The 19,549-nt window shown below is 34.2% G+C and overlaps 3 protein-coding genes across 3 annotated transcripts; 1 reads left to right on the forward strand and 2 right to left on the reverse strand.

Annotated features, from left to right (window-relative positions):
- Positions 1 to 4,167: 4,167 nt before the first annotated feature.
- Positions 4,168 to 10,304, reverse strand: LOC104108193 (probable LRR receptor-like serine/threonine-protein kinase At1g56140). Its single transcript, XM_070188564.1, has 7 exons — positions 9,990 to 10,304; positions 8,978 to 9,166; positions 8,759 to 8,889; positions 8,291 to 8,504; positions 7,329 to 7,560; positions 4,789 to 4,939; positions 4,168 to 4,700 (listed from the first exon to the last, which is right to left on the reverse strand). Exons 1-7 carry the CDS (start codon positions 10,012 to 10,014, stop codon positions 4,392 to 4,394), a joined length of 1,251 nt encoding a protein of 416 aa, XP_070044665.1. The 5' UTR covers positions 10,015 to 10,304; the 3' UTR covers positions 4,168 to 4,391.
- A 2,233-nt stretch (positions 10,305 to 12,537) lies between these two features.
- Positions 12,538 to 16,258, forward strand: LOC104108192 (putative pentatricopeptide repeat-containing protein At3g15130). The gene has a single exon (XM_009617176.4). The coding sequence runs from the start codon at positions 12,910 to 12,912 to the stop codon at positions 14,989 to 14,991; it is 2,082 nt and encodes a 693-aa protein (XP_009615471.1). The 5' UTR covers positions 12,538 to 12,909; the 3' UTR covers positions 14,992 to 16,258.
- Positions 16,259 to 16,971: 713 nt separating this feature from the next.
- LOC104108197 (putative UPF0481 protein At3g02645) lies at positions 16,972 to 18,537 on the reverse strand. The gene has a single exon (XM_009617180.1). The coding sequence runs from the start codon at positions 18,535 to 18,537 to the stop codon at positions 16,972 to 16,974; it is 1,566 nt and encodes a 521-aa protein (XP_009615475.1).
- Positions 18,538 to 19,549: the final 1,012 nt, after the last annotated feature.

Genomic DNA, 19,549 nt, shown 5'->3' on the forward strand with positions numbered 1-19,549 from the left:
TTGATAAAGTTCTTGTTCACTTATCTTGTTCTTCATTCATGAATCGAGGGTCCGATCGAGGACGAGCTAGGACTGTTCAATATAGGTTTACGTCTGGCCATAACATTATAATTGGTTTGATCGTTTATTTCGTCTTTAATTCGTTTATCTGATATTCTTAACTATTCATGTTGAATCAAATCACGTATCTTTAAAACCGTATATAAATTTAATTGTTATCCAATTTTAGGGTAAATAAAAAGTAAGAATGAATAATTAACTCTGAAGAAAATCTTGATACTTTCTTATAAACTAGAACTAAAAGATAAGAAAGTCATTGTATTTTCTTTTTCTTGCTCCAATTTATTTAGAACCCGTTTGTTCAGATTTTTTTTCCTTTCTTTCGGATATTTTTTCTTCCAAAAATGTGTTTGCCCATATTGTAATTTTTTGAAGATTTTTCGAAAATGATTTTAAAAAATAATCAAACTGCAATATTTTTTCAAGTGTAATGCAATGTCCAAATATAATTTCAAATATTATTATTTAACTTAACTCCAAATACCATTTTATTTTCAAAAATCACAATTTTTATATCCAAAGGCTTACTTAGACTTGTCAACAGTTGAACTCGAGTCCCAAGGAAATATTTATAAAGCAAAAAGACTTTGTGTAAAAAGGGAGGTGGGATTGCAGAGAGAGCATGCATGCATGGACGTAATGGGCGGTGGGTATGCAGCAGAGAACATTAAATTTTCATCACTTTGGGAGAAAAATGGTTACATTAATTATTTTTTGTTGTGTTTTATCTGTAGAATAGAAATTGAATGCTGATTCCCTGTTGGGAATTCATATCCCTGTCAAAGCATTTGTAAGGGATCAAGATTCGATGTGTCAAAAGGAGCTTCTCTTCGCTTTATACTTTTCAAGAAAACTATTTATTCGTTTGAAACTCACAAAGATTATCTATACTTTTGTTTCTCTAAAAAACATAGTACTTCATAATTTGACAATTAAAGAAATTTGACTTGCTAATTTATGTCAGAAATTAGAAAATATCGTTGTCAGAAAAAATAAAATAGAACATAAGTCAACAAGCATGAAAATAACGTAACAAAGAAATTCTGATAGTTGAGAAAAGAAGACTTGCCATTTCTTTTTGTTTCTCCACTTTAGTACTGTCGAAAAATTTCCTCAAAAAAGTTTGCTTTCCTAATAACAATATTAGTGGATACTCTTGAGGTTTATCGTTTCCTCTGTTTATTTTTGAAACGAAGAATTTTCTTTGTACAGGTGAAGTTGATGCTTCATTTCAGACGCTGAAAGATAAAAACTGTCCATGATTAATAATTAGTTACTTAGAGAATTTATTTTACAAATCTTTCTATTTCGTTGCATCATCAACAGATGCAACATTTAGGCACGTTATTCTATATTGCATTGTTGTTGGTTCCTTAATTTGACTTGATATAAAGAAATTGAGACCAAACCTAATTAACTGGTGACCATATCGTATATAAATCGGTAAAAATGAGATTAAAATGCTGCATATGTAGCCACTCTCTTGTGTGTGTATATATATATAAAATACCTGGCATTCTCTTTGTATACCTGAACGACGAGTATATTTTTACTGTGAATTTAACTAGTATAAAAAAGAAAAACACGGTATAATCTGCCAAAAAATTAATGAACCTAAGTGTTAATTGTCAAAAATCAAAATTTAACACACTCTAAACTTGTAGTTCTGATGCCGTTACATAGAAGACAAAACCTGATCTTAGACGAATACTATTTTTTCTTTTTAAAGGAATGTACACACTAAAAGAAGTAAAATAGGGATTTGAAGATGAGATCAAAGCATACTTATAAAAGAAGGAAAAAAACAAAAAGGTAGATATTCCTACATATAGTTACAATCAACTGACCATGCCAGAATACAAGATATATAGTCCATAACAAATTCTGACTTTTCGACATACCAACTCAGAATTACCCATTCGATCGATCTTCCTTGCCTAAAACTCAAAAACTTCTCCCATTTTCAACAGAACAAGAAGCAAAAAATTAAAATCCCACTGTTACCTGTTATGCAAAGGATTAGGTCCAGTAGGAACCATTCTTTTATCATCACCATTGCCAATGTTATTCTTATTTTTCGTCAAGCTGCTGCCATTGGAGAAGTACCTTGAGAAATGAACTTTAATCAAATTTTGGCTTTTACTTTCTGTAGCTAATTCATAACTCATAGTTGGTTTAACTAATTTGTTGAAAAATATTTCTCTTGCCATAACTCTAGAGTACTCCATATTTGCCAAAGCTTGATAAAGAATAAGTACCACAAAGAAAAGCAGATGATGAGATTTCATCATAGAAAGGAAATTAAAATGGAGCTCAAGTGAAAGTGACTTTACATATGAAAAATATATATATTGGGAGCAAAAGGAATGGGGAGAAGAAGAGTCAGTTAATTATATTGAGAGAAAACATTTGAAGCTGCGCGTTGCCAGGTTTATAGTCATTTGGAAAAGTAAAGTATGTATACAGAAGAACGAGGGGGGAGAGAATGATATATCAACATCTTTACAACAGAAGCCTCACCAAACTCCATTAATTGCTCGTTGAAAGAATAAAAAGCTATTCTTCCATTCATCTCTCTCTCTCTCTCAATGTTCCCTTATTTCCTTTCTTGTTTTTGTTTTTCCTTTTTGGAATAAACACACTTTAGGTTCCTTCTATTGGTGGTACATTATAACTCTTAGTTTTAATTTCATTTAAATAATTTTTATATTATTAGTGCAATTTAATTTATTAGAGAAAGTTATTGCTCTATTTTCCATGTTATTTTATCAGTTTTGATAAATTAACTTAATCTTGTAGTATAAAAACTTAAACTCTCACTTTATGGGGGCATGCATAACTTTTCGTATGTACTCTCTCCGTTCACTTTTACTTGTCCATTATTCTAAAAATAGATTTTCGCTTTTACTTGTGACTTTTAGCATATCAAGAGAAAATAATTTCTTTTATTTTTATACCCACAATATTAATTACTCATTTCAAATTATTTTCTCAAATCCATTAAAAGTATGCATCAATTAATATGGGTATCATGGTAAATTATGCACTTCATTTCTTAAGGGGTGTGCAAAGTCCATAGTGGACAAGTAAAAGTGAACAGAGGGAGTATTATAGCATGTTTCGCCAAGCTTTTAAAATCAGCTTATTTCGAGAAGTGTTTTTCTCAAAAGTACTTTTTAAAAAAGTGCGTTTGGTGAGAACCACTTTGTGTTTGGCTAATTAATTTGAAAAGCACTTTTGAGCAGTAATTAGTGTTTGGCCAAACTTTTGAAAACTACTTCTAAGTGTATTTTTCTCAAAAGTGTTTCTCAGAAAAGTGCTTTTGGAGATAAACTACTTTTTCTGGTTCTCTAAAAATGCTTCTGCTTCTCCTCAAAAACACTTTTTTTCTTTCCAAAAGCTTGACCAAACATCTCAATTTTTGACCAAAAGTGCTTTTGGAAGGAAAAAAAAACACTTTTGGCCCAAAAAAAAAGCTTGGCCAAAACAGGCTATTAGTTAAGTCTCCATTAGTGGAGTAATACATTTTCGAGACAAAAATTTACTATAACCATTAATATTGCGTTAACTAAAACATCTAAACCATTTACAAGGTTATGACCATACTAAAAATCATTATTTAACCCCATATTTCTATGTTGTTTTCATATTTGCAAAGAAAAGTTAATCTAAATTAAGGGAGAAAAATCATAAAATTTAAAATTATTTTAGATAATCAGAAAAATATAGTACAATGAAACACACTTAATAACCTACAATATCTTATTATATCTTATGTATAACGTTCATTTTTAAAATTTATGTCTACTAATTAATATTGTGAAAGGATTTTATTCAAAAAAATTATTTTTTCTGTATTAAATATTATTCTGATATACATAGAATGTAATCTAAAGGGTGGGACGAAGACCCTCCCTTCAAAATTGAGCCAAACCCGTTAGCTCTTTCCTTCTACTATTTTGGTTGAACCAAAAATAGAAAAATGATATTCCTTTCCCTTCTCTCCTTATTTTTACTAGACGGTATTCCTTTCCTTGCTCTTATTCTTCTGAACTAAAGCATTTGTAGACAAATAATTCAGCAAGAGAAGGAAAACTCCCAAAAAATTGCTGACAAAGTAAAACTTCCTCATCAACAAATTACATTCACGATGCAGTTTCAATCACCAAAAACACTTTGCAATCATATTAACTTATTTCCTATACTAATACACTGGCTGTATTCTTATCTACATATACATGTACAAATACTATTGACAACACAAAAGATAAAAAGAATCAGGATCAACCATATTCAATGATTTAGCTTCCAGCGGAAGACGTACAGCACCCTTACTTTGATGGTGAATCACTCTGCAGAGGAGAAGGAAAACCATCTGTTATAATATCCCAAGAAAGCTTATTGTCCTTCCTTCTCTTTCGATCTAAGAAAGCTGGTCTAGTTGGTGTTTCAACTACTGCAACCTTGTGTATCAACATTGCAACAATCTCAGACATTGGTGGTCTTAAATTTGCATGCGGCTCAAGACATAAGAAAGCCACATATATTGTTTGCATGACATCCTTTTCCCCAATGCCATCTTCCCGCATCTTCGGATCAACTAGATCAATTAATCTTGACCTTTCGTATAGCTTCCATGCCTGCACTTGAACAATCAATCTCAAAAACACAACCTTTTCTGTTTCATCAAAAGATAACAAAAACATAAATTAAAGGTAGACAGCCTACATATTCGGGGAGATATTGCATTTCTGAAGGCAAAGAAAGATCTGTATTCTTCCGGCAACTGATAATTTCTAGCACAAGAACACCAAAACTGTATATATCAGCCTTTTCAGTCAATTCTCCTCTAATGGCATATTCAGGAGCTGTATAACCTCTGCACATACAAAATACCGAAAATTACATAAAATCACCCAATCCTTATAATAAAAAGTGTTGATGCGTGTCTATAAATTAATGCTTAAGGAGTTCATGAAATGAAAAAGTACCCCCTCTCCCCACATGGTGAGCGCATCCAAAAACACTAAAATGTTTTTTACAGATAGCAGACGGCCGAGTTGAGAAGGAAAGCCAAACTGCTTCAATCTTGTGAGATACGACACTAAAAATACTGTCTCAACTGTTAAAACTTGTCTTCACATATTTTGATTGCGGAGAACAGTTGTAAAATCACTTCTACTTTTTTCTTTCTTTCTTGAGTATGAGCTAACAATTCCAGTTATTTGGCAATACATTTTTTTCTGCTGGTGCTTCTCTGTTGCACAGACAGCAAGTGGATACAGTACTGATTGACGTCATGCAGGAATAAGAGCTTTTGTCACCTTTATTTTTCCTTGTGCACGCTTAGACATGAAAATATTTTACAAGAATAGAAAAATCCCTTTGCACAAGTTTAGCATGGAACTTCATTCTGTGGACAATATAGTAATCTAGCAACATTCATAAATTTATCAGAAGATTTCTCAAAATAAATTCTCTATTCTTCATGTATATATAATAATATCATACTTATAGCTGCAACTGCTAAATTCAATTCTCTAGAAGACGTGAAAGAAAACAAATCGAAGAGGATTAAATTGTAAAAGCGACGCTTGACTAACAGCACAGTATAATCATTTGTGAAATGGAGCAACTAGGAGTTGAATTTAGAGGAGTAATCTACGAGATTTATATCTGGCTTCCTAGTGCTATTTCATACTTTCTTCTTCATGTCATCTTTTTTTTTCACTTTTCACGGTGCATGATCAATAGCACCATCTCTATCACAAATTATAAGCAAGGAAGTCCACTGCGCTTGCTGAAAGTCATCCTATCTAATGTAGCCCATCCCTAATAAAAGGTACCACAAAGCGCAACCTACATCAGCAGCAATATCTTCAATCTTTGCTGCCAATACTTGTGTTGAGTTGTGGACACCTCACTTGTACTTTCCCATTACATCTCATTTCAAGAATAACATGTGTAACAGTGCTTCACCGCCACCTTTGTAGTAGTAACGCATAACTCTGCCCACCAAGGCTTATGCAGATAAGAACAAATCACCCTGTGCTTTTGTCTCTGTTGGGTTTTGAACCCTGGTCTCTAGGGTTTGCACCCACTTCATTGACCACTAGACCACACACTTGGGTGCAAAACACTCGGTAAGTTTTTAGATTTCTTTATAGTTTATTCTGTGGAAGAAAGCATGATAATAGCCCATGAACCTACTTTGACAAGATGAAGTTGGTTCATTAAAGTATTGGCCATAAGGATACAGGTATCCCTAAATAAAACTCGTAAGTCATCAAGCTAACTCCATTTGCTGCACCCTTAAGGATACAGGTATCCCTAAATAAAACTATCTTAATATGATGCAGTTGCATAATCCCCTGTCCCTGTTCTAAGAAGTAGTACAGTTAGTTTTTATGGAAGGAGTGTTATCAAAATGATGCCTTGTTAGGTTCCATATATGTCATTTCATTGCAAGAAGCCATCAATTCTAAAAGATTCCAGCAACTATTAACATATATCAACAATGTCCTCATTAAACTTCAATTAACTCCAAGTTTAAGTGTGACAATGCAATTACTTCTCATAGCAGATATGGTATATTAAACCCTCTCCTCCTATTTTGGGAGAGAGAGAGAGAGAGAGAGAGAGAGAGAGAGAGAGAGAGAGAGAGAGAGAGAGAGAGAGAATGCCAATGTAACTTGCAATTGGCAAGAACATTGTAAATCCGTCAATCTGTGACTTAAACACCTGACCGATACTACTGCAAAGCACAACCTCATTTCCTTCTTAGAGATACTGTCATTGACAAATTCCACAGGAAATAATATGTTTTACTAGTGAAAACTATTCTTTAAATAATTTTCACAGTATTTGGATGGGCATTATAGGCAGCATATGGTAGCAGAAAAGACAATAAGGTTCTGATGGGGCATATTGGAAGAGTTTTGGTAATAGTTGTAAGTAGCAACTGATAATATTGCTTATGTATTGGTAGGAAAAAAGTGGTATAGAGTAAGAGTTGAGGTCCTTGTAGAAGAAAATCAGTTCCAGGCCTACAAAAGTTGTAAAGTTGAGATAATTATAAGCGATAATTCTTTTCCCTATAAAATATTTTCCGAGGAGAACATATCTAACAATGTAAGACCACGCAGTAGGAAATGATTAATCAGGAAAGTTCCCTAGTCATACCAAACACACCCTTTCCAAAGAGCTTCTATGTTAAATGTGTTATTTTGAGATAGCATAATAGACTATTCAAGTGAGAAAACACTTACAAGGTTCCAGCAAATGCAGTGCTGAGATATGCTTGATCTTCAGGGAAAAACCTCGCTAGGCCAAAATCTCCAATTCTTGGTTGGAATTTGTCATCCAGCAGAATATTGCTGGCTTTGATGTCTCTGTGGACAATTCTAATGTGTGAATCCTCATGAAGATACTGTAGTCCTCTTGCGATCCCTAAAATTATCTGGTGCCGAGTTTTCCAGTTAAGGAATATATTACTCTTTCCTGTGAAAAGCAAACATGACAACCGAAATCCAGGCTAGACCAGAGACTCAGAAATTAAGAACATTCTAGAAGTACATGCAGCTATTCATAACCCTGGGGATGTTATACCAGTAGTTTTTGTCTGTCTCATGGAAATTATAGCAGACGGAAATGCTGAGTCCCCAGTTCCTATTTCTTCTTCTTGTTTTCTTTCTTTTAGGGGGAGGGGAAGAGAACTACAAGTCATGGTACCCACTATCGAGAGATATACAATTTGTGTCACAAAGTTGAAGTATTAAAAGTCGTGGAATAAAGAAAAAGAAATTGCAAGCTACTGTAATTTGTCCTCAAAAGTGTAGGAGACAACTAGCAAAAAAGATTCGGCTCTAAAACCTTGGGTAACCAAGTAGTGAAAACTTTTCAGGTCAAAGCACACAGAACTCACTTTTTCATAAATGAAAGCAAGGGTCTACAATCTATCATTCAATCTTGAACCCAAATAAGATGTAATGATACTCCATGAGAAGCAGCACAACAATGAATATAATATGACGATATCATTCAAGGGTACGAACATATGGGTTTCAAGAGTGATACAGATGCATAAAGGTGCAAAGAAAATGACATTCTGATGTCTTATATTCACTACTTCTCAATCCGTTTGGCTCCTTTCATTCTTATAGCTATCCGAGTTCAGAACTCAAGAAGCAAGAACTTATAACAAGTCCGATAGGAAAGAGAAATATAATACCATATAATATTTGGTCCAAGCTCCTATTCTTCATATATTCATACACGAGCAGCCTCTGAGCCCCATCTGAGCAACAGCCGAGAAGGCGGACCAAATTCTTGTGTTGTATGCTTGTTATCAGTCGCACCTCTGCAAGGAACTCCCGTTCCCCTTGCTGTGATTTGTCAACAGACAGCTTCTTGACAGCAATCAACTGTCCATCTCCTAGCTTCCCCTAAGGAAAACAAAACCTTGTTTAGAGTATCATGTATACAGTATAGTCTGCATTAAAAAAGGGATTCTAGACTCATTTTTAAAAGTGTTTAGACACATTAACCTTAGATGCTGTCTCATATCTCAAGATCTCATAACAGAGCCAAGGGACTAAAGGATAGTTCATACATAATTATAACTTTATCCATGTAAGAAACAGTGTAATCAGCATTAACACAAAAAAAAAAAAAAAAAAAGGCTGCAGAAAACTAATACCAAGTAAACTGGACCAAATCCACCACTTCCAAGTAGGTTATTTGAATGAAAATTCTTCGTGGCCTTCTTCAACGTATGGAAGTTAAAGTAGCTTATTGTACGAAGATGTACACTAAGGGCATCACTCGTGCCTGTAACATTTGAAAAAAAGGCTTTAGTACTATTTCATTCTGAACAACTATAACAAATTTAATATATTCGACAGAGCATCAGTGAAACCTGGAGGCTTAGCTGTGCGACTAATCAAAGCTCGCAGTTTTCCTTGTTTGAAAAACTTGCATAGGATGAGTATGAGAACAACCAGGATAATAAGAATAACGAGGCTTCCAAGAAAAAAGAACAAGCCCGAGTAAGGCTGCTTAGATGCAGAGTTCTGCAACACACGTCTTGATGGTAATGGAGATATAACTGTATCCGCAAAGGACAATTTAATCAAGCTAAAACTAAGTTGAAGCGGTATAGATTTAATATATCAAAGCTGAAGAGAGCTAGACTATGCAAGTGCATATATTATGCCAAGCTAAACATAAGCATTCTAGCACCTGACACTTGTAAGAATGCTGTCTATTAAATTGAACTGCACTCCTACAATCCTTTTAAGTAGAAAGCAATATATAAATTTGGAAAACACAAAAATTCGTTATATAGCACCTGACACTGTAATTCTTAGGTTCTTAGTTAAAAATATATGCATTCTATTTTTATGATATGCTTCTTATTAATAAACAGTAATATAACATTAATTTTAGAAGGGCATCCTTGGCGTAACTGGTAAAGTTGCTGACATGTGACTAGGAGTTCACGGGTCAAGCTGTGGAAACAACCTCTTGCAGAAATGTAGGATAAGGCTGCGTACAATAGATCTTTGTGGTCCGGCCCTTCCCCGGATCCCGCACATAGCGATAGCTTAATGCACAGGGCTGCCCTTTTATAACATTAATTTGTCTTTCCATCAAAGTAGAACCTAGTGGTTGTTGAAGTGGGAAGAGAGCTATAAGGTTTCAGGTTCAAATCCCAACCTACGCAAAAAAATACTATGTGATTTTCTCCTATTTGTCTGTCTAATCCTCGGTGGATAGATTAGTTGCGCGTAAGCTGGCCTGCACACCATCGTTGTCATTTAAAAAAAAAAAGATATCACTAAATCTAGCACCCAAATGAAAACAAATGCAGAAAAAAAAAATGAGCATGACAACTTTTCATTCAATAAAGAGAAGCCCGAAACCCAAACCTTCAACATATGATAAACGGGGCATATCTCCACCAATATATCTGTGAAACAGTTAAAGCTTTTTGGGCTGTGCTTCTGTTTCTGAGAATGTTTCTTCGTTTTCCAAGATTAAGGAAGGGAGATATTGACGGAGAAGAAGGATACATAGGAAGAATCGAAGAGCTTGGTGCTGTCGGAAAATCCAGAGTTGCCAGCACAAAATCTAGACAAAAAAGAATTACTAGTATTAGTTGTCTTGTTGTTTGAGTCTTTGACTCTTGATTATGGAGGACGGCAGAACTAGAAAATGATAGTGTGATTCGCTTACACCAATGCTGTTTCTGCAGTTAGCCCGATGTTCTATAGACAGTTTTTCAAATTAAAGATCTTACTACTAAATTTTTAATTTTTTTTTTTTAAATTGAAATTTTACTTGTTCAAATCATTTACTAGTAAAATATTATTATAGGAGAAATTATCTAATTATTTGAAAACGGGAGAAAATATGAAGTTCCTTGTAATACTATTTTGTCATATAACATTGTATATTAAAATTTAAATCATGTGAGTCGGAAGATCATATTAGTGGATTAACATTGTGTAATAATTTAATCTAATTCCTAGTGGAGAAATATTAAATCATACTACTAAAATTTTAAAATACAGTAGAACGTCTCTAAATTAATATTATCGGGACCATAAAATATAATTATTTTATAGAGGTATTATTTAATCGATAAATTAATATTTATTAATTTAAAAGTGTTTTCGAGATTCAATTACATCAAAATTAACCTTCTTACTAATTTATGTATCAGATTTATTGAATTAATATAAAAAATAAATTCATTATACATAAAGTACAATGTATGATTTGTGATTCATTGTAATATATTTTTTTAATTAAATGATTCATTGTAATGTTCATTGTTTATTCATTGTAATTAATAAATCATTGTAATGTTCATTGTAATTAATAAATCATTGTAATGTTCATTGTTTCTTAATAATCAAATATTATTCATTGTATTTTTACTATAAACATTCAATGTATGATCGTGAGAGAATAAACTATATAAGCAACATAGAAAATTTCTTCAAACTGTACCCAACAATAGCTTCTCATCTAAAAAGTGTTACAAAATCAACAACGAAAGATCAAACACGTAAAGCACTATATGAGTACAAAAGAGATCATTCCATTGGAGAAAACAATGTTGATGATGAAGTTGAAGAAGATAAATACCTTTGGAACCAGTTACGCGTAAGGAAGCACTTATCGCATCTAGAACTCTTCACAATTTTTTGGTGCAGTTCGAGAAGACAATACCGAAACTTTTGGATTCAATAAGAAAAGTTAGATATGAGCTTCAACTAGATTTAAATTTTAAGAAAAAACAAAAATACTATAATCATATTTCACTAAATTGTCGTAGATATTTTTGTAATTTAAAGAATTATTAATTTATAATATTAATGGACCATATATTTATATAGGGGACTTCCGAAAATATATTATCTTATTATTTTATCGAAATCGGTAATTTTTTCCACTGGCCCAAGTCGGGACCCGAGAAAAATATTATCTTAGAGAGTTTATTAATTTACCAAGTATTAATTTAGAGAGGTTCTACTGTAGTTTCTTTTTGCGTCATGTAAGTTGGAAGACTACGAGCTCCTAATAAAATTAGAACAAAACACATTTATTGGACAAAGTACAATGGAAAAAATTAGACAGAAGTCGTTAATAATACAAGCAAAGCAATAAGTCGCATATGCAGAATGCATTTTATAAGTCGCATATGCAGAATGCATTTTATAAGCCGCATTTGTTGAGTGTGATTTATGTTCGCTTAAAACATTCCTCAGTTTTTACCCCATTTTTTATTTTCATTTTATATTTCCTTATTAGTTACTTATAAGTTTTCTTTTTAATTTATCCAAAAATAAAGTTTTTTTTTTCTATATAGAGCAATGAGTTATTCTTTAATGTATATATTTATTATAGTCCAACAAAATTCAAGTGATAAAGCATTACTGAGTACATATGCATCAAAGTAGTTAAGTTACACTTCTTTATCTGGAAGAGTTAAAATTTGAAATGAAAATTTACGGTGTTATTACGGAAGTTAGAAATGTGAATCGAGACCGAAACGCGACTTATAAAATCGAAATTACCAAATACGACTTATAAATCGTATTAAATAAGACTTCGTAAATGCAACTTATAAATTACTATATATGAATGCGAATTGTAAATTGGAATCAATGCATGCGACTTATAAATGAAATATGATTTATAAATCCCAATACATGAATCCAACCTATCGCAATAGATGAATGTGAATTATAAATAGCAATAGGAGAATGTGATTTATAAATCGCACGACGCGAACGCTGGGCATGAATGGCCTTATTAATCGCAATCAACGCGAAAAATCACGATCAATTAATGCGATCCATGATCGCAATCAACGAATGCGACCTATACATCCCAATCAGTGAATGCGACTTATACATAGCAGTAAGTGAATACGCCTTATACGTCGCAATAACTGAATGCCACTTACAACTCGCAATCATGAATACAACATATAAAACATTACGCGAGTGCAAATTATAAACCGCAATATGTGAATGCTACTTAGTGCTCCCAAGAAATTAGAACAGTCTGTATTTGTCAACTAAATGAAAAGTACAATAAAAGTTCGAAATTTATAAGTCGCCGAAGAAATTAGAACAGTCTGTATCCGTCAACTAAGCAAAATGTACAATAAAAAATTTGATTCCTATTTCATTGAATAGCTAAACTTGGAATGACAATTTCCTGAGTTTCCAATGAGATGACAAATATTTAGACATTTTTTTTAGTGTCGTAAGTGATTTGAAGGTTTCTGTTGGTCATTTGAGTAATAAAATGCTATAGCTCTCTGATAAGAATATGCAGCAAGGTACGATTGTAGTAATGAAGGAGAGGCAAAAGTTGGCTGAACTTCTAAGAAATTGTTCTAAGAATTTGATTTTGGATGTGGGAAAGCAAGTTCATGGAGCTGTATTGAGGATGGGTTATGCATTTGATTTGATGATAAACAATGATCTCATTGGCATGTATGGGAAATGCAGCAGAATTAAATTGGCACGCTCAGTGTTTGACAAAATGTTTGAAAGAAATGTGGTTTCTTGGACAGCTTTGATGTGTGGGTATTTACAACGGGGTAATGCTCATGAATCCTTGTTACTTCTCTCTCGAATGGTTTCTGCAAATGTAAGACCCAATGAATTCACTTTATCGACTAATTTAAAGGCTTGTGGTTCTATTGGTGCTCTGGAGAATGGACGACAGATTCATGGGTTGTGTGGTAAAAGTGGGTTTGAAAAGTATCCAGTTGTGGGCAATTCAATTATTGATATGTACTCAAGATGTGGGAAAATTGGTGAGGCTGAAAATATGTTTCATGAAATGCCTGAAAGGAGTCTTATAACTTGGAATGTAATGATAGCAGGGTACGCGACTGGAGGATTTGGTGATAAGTCTTTGTTTCTGTTCAAACAAATGCAAGAACAAGGAGAAATGCCAGACGAGTTTACGTTTGCAAGCACATTGAAGGCGTGCAGTGGTTTTAAGGCAGTCCGTGAAGGAAGCCAAATTCATGGCTTTTTGATAACAAGGGGATTCCTTGTTTCTAGCCAGAAAGTTATTGCCGGCGCGCTTATTGATTTGTATGTCAAATCAGGCAACTTGTTTGAAGCGCAGAAGTTGTTTAGTCAACTTGAACAGAAAAGTGTAATATCATGGACGACGCTGATGGTAGGAAATGCTCAAGAAGGCAAACTACCAGAAGCAATGGACCTGTTCAAGCAGCTCAGGGAAAGTAGCATCGAATTCGATGGGTTTGTGCTGTCAAGCATGATGGGTATCTTTGCTGATTTTGCTCTTGTTGAGCTTGGGAAACAATTGCATTGCTGTGCAGTAAAAGTACCAGCAGGTTTAGACATATCAGTATTGAACTCAGTCATTGATATGTATCTCAAATGTGGCTTAATAGAGGAAGCTGAAGCACTTTTTGATGGTATGCCACATAAAAATGTGATTTCCTGGACAGTTATGATTACAGGGTATGGGAAGTATGGTCTTGGCTTAGAAGCAGTTGGATTATTCAAGAAAATGCATATGGATAATGTTGAGCCTGATGAAGTTTCCTACTTAGCTCTGCTCACAGCTTGTAGTCATTCAGGGCTAGTTCAAGAAAGTGAAGAATACTTTTCAAAACTATGCAATTCTAATCGTTTAAAACCTTCAGTGGAGCATTATGCTTGCATGGTTGACATCCTAGGTCGAGCAGGACGCTTGAAAGAAGCTAAAGTTGTGATAGAGAACATGCCGCTAAAACCAAATGTCGGCATTTGGCAGACACTGCTTAGTACATGTAGAGTGCACAAGAATGTTGAAATAGGAAGAGAAGTTGGGGAGATTCTCTTGAAATTAGATGGCAATAATCCCGTGAATTATGTTTTGATGTCAAACATTTTTGCTGATGCCCGCCGGTGGGAAGAATGTGAGGGATTAAGAGGACTGGTGAAAGCAAAAGGTTTAAAGAAAGAAGCAGGACAAAGTTGGGTGGAGATTGACAAGAAAATGCACTTTTTCTACAATAGAGATGAGACACACCCACTTACAAAAGCTATCCATGAGTTTTTGTATAAGATGGAGAAGAAAATGAAAGATGAATTCGGTTACACACGAGAAGTAAGTTTTTCATTACACGATGTTGAAGAAGAAACGAAGGATGAGAGCCTGAGATTTCACAGCGAGAAATTGGCAATTGGTTTGGCACTGCTTTCGGGTGGGGATGAAATTGAGGGGAAGCCTATTCGTGTTTTTAAAAACTTGAGAGTTTGTGGAGATTGTCACGAGTACATCAAGGGTTTGTCAAAGATTTTCAAGAAAATACTTCTAGTCAGAGATGCCAATAGGTTCCATAAGTTTGAGAATGGAGCATGTTCCTGCAGAGACTATTGGTGATAGTATATTTGTCATGAGTACATCAAGGGTATGTTCAAGCAGCTCAGGGAAAGTAGCATCGAATAGTATTTTTGAGGAATGAAACATGTTCCATAAGGAATTGCAGAGGATGCCCTCATTTTGGATTTTTACCATGGATAGCTTTAAACCTTTGGTTTTGTTGTGCAAACTAGGAGTATAATGAAGGGTACAGCAGGTGGTGCACCTAGGAGGAAATGCAGTCTTCTTGTTTGTCACTATGTGGAGATGGACACACTATTGGAACTTGGAAGTAAGCTTGGTAAACCCGATTTGGTGAATTATGTGAAGAACTTCAATAGGAGCCAAATTAACATATTCCGAAATTTATAATGCTGGGGCGAGAAATCATTTCAGTTTTTCATAGAGTGGAAATCAGGGCACTTCAAATGTTGTGATGCCTACAAATCCACCTATTTTTTAAAATCAAGAAAGGGTATCCCACTATCTCCACAAGTTGACAAGAATCCATCTTCGGAATATGTCCTCAAAGAGTTTGTAGTAGAGGTGTTTCCATTCATGGTAAAGACAGAGGCATACATGGCAAAGACATACTCTGCGATACAAAGTCATATTGCCTCCATTTGTATATTGGAGCCAGGTTAGGCAGATAGCCGTTACAATCAGTATCCATCCATTGGGGGCACTTCCTGGTAATTCTGAGGCAAATCCAAGAAATGATGGCAGGGGCAATGTCGTCTTGCTAAAACTGGAAAGGAATTAGAAGGAGCCAAGGTTGAGAAGAGAAGTTTTTTTGAGAATGAGGTTGAGAAGAAAAGTGAAGAGTGACAAAAGAAGAAGGAAGACCATTAGAAAAGTAGTCAGTGGAATCTAGGGACAAACTAAGCGACCAACATTACATTTCCCTCAAAGGTTTCAAAAGCAGAAACATGATAGGTTGTTTCAAATTATTGCACTTGAAATAGCTGCATATAAACATCCTGTTGGTTGAAGCATATCTTGAAATAGCCGCATATGTCTGGATTTGTCAAGTAGAGCTTTAACTGAATTTGAAACGTGAGTGGCATTGATGAAAGAATGTAGTGCCATCATTTGGGATTAGCTTCCTCAAATTAAGCTCCAGGATCCCAGAGGTTCAACATCCCAAGCACCACAGGGAAACATTATCTTCGATAGAGCTTTGCTGACTTAGGGTAAGTAGCAACCCCATGCCCCTCTGCATTTCTTTTATGTAAAGTTTCTATCTCATTTTTATTTTAGTTTCTTATTATTGGAGGCATGCTTGTAACCCATTCATGTCATCCAAGTTCTTTAAATTACATCATCATATAAATAATAATGACAAAAAGGAACAAGAAAATACAAATTAAATAAGAGAAACTTTTTGTCTAGCCTATCTTAAACTTGTCTTTCTTTATTATATTTTTCAAATTTTTGTTATTTTTATTTTTAAGTTTATTTTCTTTTTACCTGTGCAAAGAATCTTTTGAAGGAGTTGAAATGGTGGATGCTGTTATCAAATTCATGATTCAGATAAAATGTGAGATTATACTTTCGTTACACAAAAGAATAGTATTAAAGCATAATTGGTAAATTTGTCTGTTTATAAAGTTAAAAAAAGGAGTGCATGTAACGATCTCCTAAAGAAAAGGAAAAAATGGGTATTAAATAAGCTCAACTAACTAGATAAGAGAAAGAGAGGCAGGGAAAGAATTCTTTGACAAGAAACTACACAAGCAAAACAATTAGATTTAAGTTTTATGCACTAACGATGTAAAACATATTTACACAACCAAATCACTTGTAATGTGTTTATTTACATATAAATTTCTGTGATAGCATTAATGGGTAATCTAATAAAATGGTAACTTACTTGTTATAATATACTACGATGATTATATAATTATTTTTTACACTGTCACTGTATTTAACTGAAATCCAAATAAAAGGGGAATTTCCACACAAATTCATCCCACAAGGAATCGATTTATTGAGATCATTCTACTTTCTATTGCCCCAAACATTGTGGCAGCCATATAAAGAGCAAAATGTTTGGAAAATTAGCAGCAACACAACGGAAATGGACAAAGCAGCAGTCAAAAATTTCCAAGAAAGGTAGATGTTTTTCTTCAACCCTCTATGAGCCCTAACTATTAGCATCTGGTCATAATACTTGTTGACTTCCTCCATGGCAATCTCCACATTAGAACTTCTACTAGACCTCACAAATGACATTTGCATAGTACTGAACAAACAGGCAACTTCATTATCAGTCAAATCCCCTTTGATAACACCATTTTGCTTTAGCAACCTCACATTCTCAGCAGTATCTGCAATCCCATTCATTAGATTGATGTATCTGGCAAATTCGAGCTTGGATTTGGACATGGCAGCTTCATAGATCACCAAGTTTCTAAGTATGACTTCTGAACCAGCATTCACAGTGATCACAGGAAGGTACAAAGTTGAAGCAGCTTGTTCAAATTTAATCCTACTGATACCCTCATGGATGGGGCTGCATCTGATTCTCGCACAATGCCATAATCGGGATGCTGATGGGATGGTGATCATCTCATTCTCTTTGTCTTCATTTCTTTGCGTACCTTTCCTAAATAGCCCGGAAATCGTGGACCATGGCATGTTTGCTACAACCTGGTCGATGGGCTTTACAATTTTTTGCACGTTTCTGGGACCTATATTCTCCACGACCTCCAAGATTGTTTCGAAGTTGTGAATGATGCCTCCATGTGTATCTCGATCTTGATGATCACCATCATCTTCTTCTTCATTTATATTGTCATGTTTGATAATGATGGCTGGCATTTCCATTGGAATAGAAGCATAATCTACACGATCATTTAGGATTAAACGATACATAAGATCAAGCAAATGAAAAGGCTGAGTTCCTTGAACTTTTTTAGAGTGATCATTTGTAGGCAAAGCAAGTGGGGAATGCATTTCACAAAAGCGCCTAAACATGGAAACTAACTCGCTATCTTCTCTATCCTCAGGGGAAGATAGACAGAGAAACTTTCTGATTTGCTTCAAGACAAAAAAAGGGATTTGGTTCTCGAGCATCATGAGGTCTCGGGTGAAAATGGTGTCAATAATCTCCTGATGATCATGCACATTGTCATACGATGAACGAAGGATGTTAAGCAAGAACAGACCATCTATGGCTACTATCCAAGCTAAAGTCTCCTCATCTATGTCCATGAACCGGTTATGACAAGCACGAACAACGAGGTCATTTTCTCTCAGTTTGTCGATCAAGAGGTGCTTGAAATTGAGGATTTGAGCTGGTTCAAGAATCTCCTTAATGGCAGCAAGTTTGTACCTTTCCATTTGATATAGGTCTGGCCTTAAATGGTGATATGGTCCCATGCCAATGAGTTGAGGAGTATAGGCTTCTGGTTTTTGGTCACTTAGTGTTTTGGGCACCTGAAGAACACAGACAGGAGGAAGAAGATTTAAGTCAATGGCAACTTCTTTCTTCAGGGCATTGCTTATGCGTTCTGTCCATCTCCTGGCGCTTGAATTTGAGGTAACAATTGGATCCAATGCCATGTTTATTTGTTAGCTATTATTTGGTAAAACAATGACCAAGGTATATGTATATATATATAGATGGTGTGTGGGAAGTTTTATGTCACGTTTTGTTAATGAGTTTTGAAAATTGATGAATAGTATATAGTAGATTATCAATGATTAGTTTGTTGCTAATTTAACAAGAAAGGAACCTAAGAAAAGTAGTGGAGATAGGGAGTTTCTTGCTTTTTTTCCTTTTGCAAAGTCGATAAATTATATGTTTCGGTAAGAACTCTGAATTTTATACAAACGACATTTCCTTAGATGAACAAGCTTATTTCACATCTGATGTCTCAGCCAACCGAAACCAACTATTTAGGCTAACTTAATTTATCTGCCAGGTTGGTCTACTTTTAGAAATAGTGATAAACGTCGTTTTAGAAAACGTGAAATTTAGGTGTTTGGCAACAAAAATAACAATGTAATTGTAATTTAATTACGACAAGTCTACCCCCTACAGAATATTTATTAAATTTAATTGAAATGTGAGAATATGATATTATAAATGTAAACATTAGCTGATTTCTTTTCATCCACTTATGTTGGCACTCATAAATTGAAAAATGTGTAAATAAAGTATTAGCACACATTCATATCATAATTAAATGAATCTGTTTGTAGAAATTTATAAGAACAAAAACGGAAGAGTCTTGAGCTAATAACGACTGACAAGATCAAGTCAAAAACGTCCTATTCATTTTGAGGGGTAAATTCACATATAGTCCCTAAATTTTACCCACGACAATAGTAAAGTTTTGAATTATTTTTGTAGCATTAAAATAACTGAACTTTACATTGTAAAGTTACCGAATTCTACCCACTATAATAACAAAACTTACCCGTCAAGATAATTTTATTATTATAATGAGTAAAAGTTGCTGATTTTACTGTTATAGAATACTAGATTATTTAATTACTTTAATGTGATAAAAATATTTTAGTGACTTTAATGTATAGTAATCCAAGTCCAATTATTTTAATGTGATATTTA

Source organism: Nicotiana tomentosiformis, chromosome 11, assembly GCF_000390325.3.
Source record: "Nicotiana tomentosiformis chromosome 11, ASM39032v3, whole genome shotgun sequence".
Taxonomy (NCBI): Eukaryota; Viridiplantae; Streptophyta; class Magnoliopsida; order Solanales; family Solanaceae; genus Nicotiana; species Nicotiana tomentosiformis.